Source organism: Chelonia mydas, chromosome 3 (assembly GCF_015237465.2).
Source record: "Chelonia mydas isolate rCheMyd1 chromosome 3, rCheMyd1.pri.v2, whole genome shotgun sequence".
NCBI classification, from domain to species: domain Eukaryota; kingdom Metazoa; phylum Chordata; order Testudines; family Cheloniidae; genus Chelonia; species Chelonia mydas.
In genome coordinates this window covers 20,120,666-20,127,181 of record NC_057851.1, presented here as the reverse complement: position 1 = coordinate 20,127,181, position 6,516 = coordinate 20,120,666, and the positions used below count along the sequence as shown (strand labels likewise).

At 53.5% G+C, this 6,516-nt stretch overlaps 1 protein-coding gene across 1 annotated transcript; it reads left to right on the top strand.

Annotated features, from left to right (window-relative positions):
* Positions 1 to 228: 228 nt before the first annotated feature.
* Positions 229 to 6,219, top strand: GDF7 (growth differentiation factor 7). Its single transcript, XM_037893478.2, has 2 exons — positions 229 to 621; positions 5,241 to 6,219. Exons 1-2 carry the CDS (start codon positions 282 to 284, stop codon positions 6,161 to 6,163), a joined length of 1,263 nt encoding a protein of 420 aa, XP_037749406.1. The 5' UTR covers positions 229 to 281; the 3' UTR covers positions 6,164 to 6,219.
* The last annotated feature ends 297 nt before the right edge of the window (positions 6,220 to 6,516 follow it).

The following is a 6,516-nucleotide window of genomic DNA, read 5'->3' as shown; positions in this document are numbered from 1 at the left end:
AAAGAAAAATAAATGATTCAGTGTTTGGGTCTCCCTTTTGGCGTTTGCCAATATACTGCGGAGCAGCAGGGTGGGCGGTAGGAGAGCTGGAAGGTGCGTGTGTGTGTTGGGGGGAGGGGAGGGGGGTGCGCTAACCCCCGAGAGCTCGGCAGGGGGCGCTGTGCAGGGGCTGCGGATCTCACTCGCTGATTAACACAATGTTAAAAAGCAACCGGGGAGTTTCCAAAGCCATCAAAGCCCCTGCACAACGCTCTCCTCGCCGAGCGGAGCCCACTGACAGCATGGATCTGAGGGCGGCCGCGGCCCTTTGCCTGTGGGTGCTGAGCGCCTGCCGCCCCCGGGACGGGCTGGAGGCGGCTGCGGTGAGGGGCTCGCCGGGCGCCGGCAGCCCAGCGCCACTTGCCGCCGCCTCTGCCTCCTCCTCGCAGGGGAGGCTCCCGAGGCAGAGGGAGGCTGGACGCCGCGGCGGAGGGGCTCTGCGGAACGGCACGGTGGTGCCCCACCAGTACATGGTGTCCCTCTACCGGAGCCTGTCCGCCCCCGAGCCGCCGGGGGCAGCCGCCAGCAGCGGCGGGGGCCGGGCCGATACGGTCACGGGCTTCGCGGACCTGGCGGCCGGAGGTGAGTAGCGGAGGAACAGCTGGAGCAGCGGCGCAGGCACCTGTGCGCTTGGCCCGGGCAGAGGCAGGGTCCCTGGGGGAGCGGGGGGAGCAGGGCGGGCTCCCCTGGCCCGGGGCAGCTCCTCTGCTCACCAAGCAAGCGAATGAAACTCCGGGTGTGCGCAGTGGGACGTCTGAGGTCTCACAGAAGAGGGGAGGGCAAGGGACGTGGCTGTGTCAGGCCATGGAACGGGTTCATCCACATATTTAATCCGGAGCCTTGTAATCCTAATCTAACAGCTCGAACTACTGCTGAGCTCTCTGCTTCGAATCTAATAGATCCAGCTACTTCCGAGCTCTCTGCTCCTAATCGAATAGATCCAGCTAATCCCGAGCTCTCTGCTCTCAATCTAATAGACCCAGCTAACCCCGAGCTCTCTGCTCCGAATCTAATAGATCCAGCTACTCCCGAGCTCTCTGCTCCTAATCTAATAGATCCAGCTAATTCCGAGCTCTCTGCTCTCAATCTAATAGACCCAGCTAACCCCGAGCTCTCTGCTCTCAATCTAATAGATCCAGCTAATCCCGAGCTTTCTGCTCCTAATCTAATAGATCCAGCTAATCCCGAGCTCTCTGCTCCGAATCTAATAGATCAGATAATCCCGAGCTCTCTGCTCTCAATCTAACAGATCGAGATAATCCTGGGATCGCTCACCCTAGTCTAATAGCGCGCGCTAATCCCGAGCTCTCTGATCCTAATCTGAGCGATCTAATGGCATCCTGATCTAACCAACCCTAATCTAATACATTTATGTAACCCTAATCTTAAACCAATCTATCTCATCCTAGTGAGTCTAACAGATGTATCTGCCTGCCTAGATCTGTTTCCTTTCACGCTTTATTTCCAGGGCAAGGTGTTTCAAACACAACCTCCAGAATAACCAGCAGGGCTCTTTAAGCAGCTATTGACATGAAAACATTTCAGGGTTTCCTGTGTCCCACCGATTGCTCCCCACCCCCACTGTCCACACTCTGGATCGGTTGGGGGGGGGGGAGTGAAGAGAAACTCAATCCTCCGCCCTCTCCCTCATCCACCCACTGCCTCACTTTCCCAGAGCATCCGTGTAAACCGGCGAGTGGACACGGCTATTAGAGGGAAGGGACCGTGCCGTGTCGCGGGGTGGGCACACGGGAGGGCCGCTGACGTGCTGCCAGCCCGGGAAGGAGAGTGGGAGAACTGCAGGGTGGCCGGCTCCTGGGCTGGAGGAGGCAGGTGTGCCGGAGAAAGAGGCGGAGGCAGAAAGGAGAGGCGTCAAAGATCCCGGGGGGCCCTGTCTGGCTGCTCTCCTTCTGGGAGGAAGGCGGGGGGCCGCGGGAGGAGGGGAGTAAAAGGGGGCACAGCCTCCTCTCCTCCGGGCTGTGCGGGGAAAGGGCCAGGGTCTCCCAGACTCCCCCGTGGCTAGCCAAGGAGGAAACTAGGGAGGCGCAAGCTGCCCCCCCACCCCCACCCCACTCGGAGACTGACCTGCTACCCAGCTCCAGGCACGGCCTTCCCGGGTGGGACACCTCCTCCAGCACCACGCACAGCCACAGACCGCTCAGCGCCTTCCGCAGCGACTCTCCCCGCTTTGCCATCCACCCCTCGCTTGGGGCTGGCGCTCAGGCAGCCCCGGTGTGCGGATGTCTGGCCCCCGGTCTCTCCAGCGGGCGGCCAGTTGGCCCGTGGGTGAGTATCTGGCCGATTGTTGCTCTTTGCCCTTGATTATTAATTATTCTTATTCTTATTGGCATCTCTGATTCCAGGGGCGAGCTCGGAAAGGCAGGGACCTCTGCGGACCTTTGGGTTGCTGGGTTTGGTGCATTTGTCATCTGGTTTGTGTTAATCTCCGCTGCCGTCATCGCAGCGGAGATGGAGACAAATGTAACGCACTGAAGCTGGACAGGCAAGCCGTTTGAATCGTCATGCCCTGGGCAGGGGCATGGGGGTGGTGCCGGGGCAGAGCCGGGGTGCCCTTTAACAAAGCGCCCACGTGGTTGGGACTGAAATCGACAAGTCACAACCGATTGCAATCGGTGATGCTTCGGGCTCGAATGAGCAGCTCCCCAGGAAACAAAAGTTGGCCGCTAAATGCCGCAGAAAGCGTTGTCAAATGATCGATGTTCGCCCAAAACGGCAGTATAGTTTTTGCCCAGGTGTATCGCACGCGAATTTATTGCCCTGGGGTGGGCTCAGTAAACACCGAGTAGGGCAGCTAAACGCCTTCCACTTGGAATAAAAAAAGAGAGCGCTTTAATTTTTATTTATGATGTAACGAAATTACAGCTTTGACTGGTCTGGGAAGTTTGAAACGGACAATCTGGGCTGTAAAAAGATATTTAGATCAGGATGAAAGCTTTTATATATATATTAAATATATTTAATTATATATTAAAAATCGTGGCAAGTTAAAGCGCTCCACACAGCAAATCTCTAAAGATAGCTCAGGAATCGCTGCCTTGACTTAGCTGGTATCTAGCAAATGCAATTTTCCCTAACGAAGACAGATCTGCGGGAGGGTGACTGTCAAATGAAAACTGTCAAATGAAAGAAGCTTAATCGCCTGGTTTTATTCTGACATACAGATACAAAACTGTACAACTCTTGTATTCTGAGGGGGCCAAGTCTCCTTAGAGAAGCCTCAAATGTACACATTAGCTCCTGTTAAATAGTAATCAGGATGTGTATCTATTATTACTTATTACTGGACAAGATAGTGCCATTGGTTTCCCATTTATATTGTCGTGAGTTCTGCTTGGGAAAAAAGACACAGTCTGGTATATTTATATGTATAAAATATAACAATATTAATATAATCTTGAATATTATTTAACATGAACTAAAATACGCATTTTAGGCTTCCGTAGATATAGGACCAGAAGGCACTTGAATACGCATAAATAGACATCCCTGGTTTTGGATCTGTTTCGGTAAAATCATTGGGAGGTTTGGCTTAAAAATAAATGTCACCGTTCTGTTCTTAATTATTAATTATTATTATTATTATTATTATTAAAATACGTATGTCAATAGGCCATGCCGCGCAATCAGCTTTTAAACGGAAATCAGGATTTTTTACTTAAAACCCGATGGCTCAACCTTTTGAAGCGCTCAGCGAGCGGGCTTAAATGGACAAGCCGTCCCCGTATCATGCGCAAGAAAGACCCCTTAAGCCTCCGATCTGATATTTATCGAGGAAACTTTTCTGCGGCTCAGCCACTGGGTCCCGGGCTGTGAGCGCAAACCGCTTAATGCTGAGGAAAGTCTGCACAGTATCTGGGAGTTTCAGAGCAAAACGAAACCAGATGAGCGCTTCAAAGGGCTCTCCTTATCTGCCTCTCGCAGGAATTTTAAATCTGTTTTTAAAATGACGATAAGAAAAAAAAATACGGTATCAGAGAACGCACCAAAATGGGTTGGTTTCCCTCTCTGGAGAAAAGATCCAGGGGTTCTCCTCCTCTCCAATGGTGAATCAAAGCAATACTCAGATTTTCTGTCCGCTACCAGGGGCACTGGTTTCGAAATCAGTCGTCCTCAGTTTAAGAGAAGATATAAAAGTGCAAATACTTTACACAATTAACCTCGTTGCTAGGACCATATTCACTACCCCAGCAAGTGGCTGCTGCGTGGGGCGAGGTTCAGAACTTGCAACATTTGAGGATCAGATTTCGGGGGGTGGGGGGAGCTCTTAGGGGTTCACAGCCATCTCCTTCTTTTTCTCGCCCTTCCTTTTAATTTTGTTTTCTTCACATCTAGGTCCTTTAATTACTCCCAGTAAATGTTCAAGTGTGGCTTGGAACAGGAGTTTGGGTTTCAATCTGATTTACAAGGGATACACACACACACACACACACACACACACAATTCAAGGTTTCAGAGTAGCAGCCCTGTTAGTCTGTATTCGCCAAAAGAACAGGGGGACTTGTGGCACCTTAAAGACTAACCAATTTATTTGAGCATAAGCTTTCCTGAGCTACAGCTCACTTCATCGGATGCATTCAGTGGAAAATACACCATTCCAGTTATCGCCTTTTTTCTAGCTAGTAGATATGAGTTAAATTGCCCTGACAGATTTCAAAATGTTTAACTTGGGGACACACACACACACACACACACACACACACACACACACAAAATCCTTGAGAACCTGCTAAATGGGCATCGAATTACAGATTGTGGCTTTCGCTCCAGGCTTTTTATGGGGATTGCAGAGCCTGCTGGTTTCACAGCCAGTGTCCCACCCTCGGGAGGCGAGGCTGCCGGGGGCTCCCCCGGGGCTCTGCAGCACCCGGGAAGCCCGGCAGATTGCTAAAGGCGTTCTCAAAAAACCCACCCTCGCGCAAGGACGCCGCGGGCGCGGAAGGGCCCCTCGCGGGCGCGGGAAAGGAGCCGCGTGGAAGGACGATGCAAACCCTCCTTTGAAAGCAGGCGGCTCCATCCACCCCGTGCCCAGCCGGGGTGGCCACTGCGGCAGCGAGGGGTCGTTTGCCTGCCCCATTTCCCTGGCAGGCCCTTGCTGGAGCTAACCCCCGCTGCCTCTCTCATCCAGGCTCTCCCTCCCGCCCTAGCCCTGCCTCAGTTTGCCTTTGCTTTCTCTCTTCCAGATGACTCCCCGGCAGAGGCCGGCCAGACGTTCCTCTTCGATGTCTCCAGCCTGCCGGAGACGGACGAGGTGGTGGGCGCTGAGCTCCGGATCCTCCGGAAGCCCCCCGCGAACCGGAGTTTAGCCCTGTCCAGACAGGGAGCCCTTCACCACCTGCTGCTCTCCGCCTGCCCCGGCGCAGACCGGCCGCCCCGGCTGTGGGACTCCCGGGCTGCGGACATTCTGGACTCAGGCTCGCCCCGCTGGGAGGTGTTTGACGTGTGGGAAGCCGTGAGGGACGGGAGAGAGAAACCCGGCTCGGGCCAGCGGCTCTGCTTCATGCTGAGGATCGTGTCGGATCAGTCCGGGAGGCCTCTGCCCCCGGGGCAGCTGGGCTTCGGCAAGCCCCAGCCCCAGCCCCACGAGAGAGCCCTCCTGGTGGCGTTTTCGCACAGCAAGAGGAAGGAGAATCTCTTCAAGGAGATCAGGGATCAGGTGAAAACCCTGGGCAGCCCCCCGTTCTTGGAGCCCCCAGATCCTGGCCAGGAAACGCCCACTAAACCCAGGAGGAGGCGCAGGACCACAATCGCCGCCCGGGCTGGGGGGAAAGGGCAGGGCAAGAAGGCAAAGACACGGTGCAGCAGGAAGGCCCTGCATGTTAATTTCAAGGAGCTGGGCTGGGATGACTGGATAATCGCCCCTCTGGATTACGAGGCGTACCACTGCGAGGGGATCTGCGATTTCCCCTTGAGGTCCCACCTGGAGCCTACCAACCACGCCATCATCCAGACGCTGATGAACTCCATGGACCCCGAGTCCACTCCTCCCAGCTGCTGCGTGCCTTCCAAACTCAGCCCCATCAGCATCCTCTACATAGACTCCGGAAACAACGTGGTTTACAAACAGTACGAGGACATGGTGGTGGAAACGTGTGGCTGCAGGTAGCAATTTCTGCAGCCCCGTTACCCCAGCAGCCAGCCCTATATATATATATATATATATATATATATATATATATATATATATATATATATATATATATATATGGTGTCTAAGCAGCCTGGGTCTGCTACTTAACACTCTGCATACAGTATCCAACGTGCATGGAAAAGATGGGACATTGGAAGCAGGATCATTGCCTGGGTGCTGCTGGCTGTCCCCAGAGACAGTATATTTGCATCCCAACTTGATCCTAAATATTGTGCTGAAACATCACACAAATGGGCACTTTAAAAGGGGAAAAAATCCGTGACTGTTTTTCCTGGAATTACAATCAAGCTCTAATATACTTACCCAAA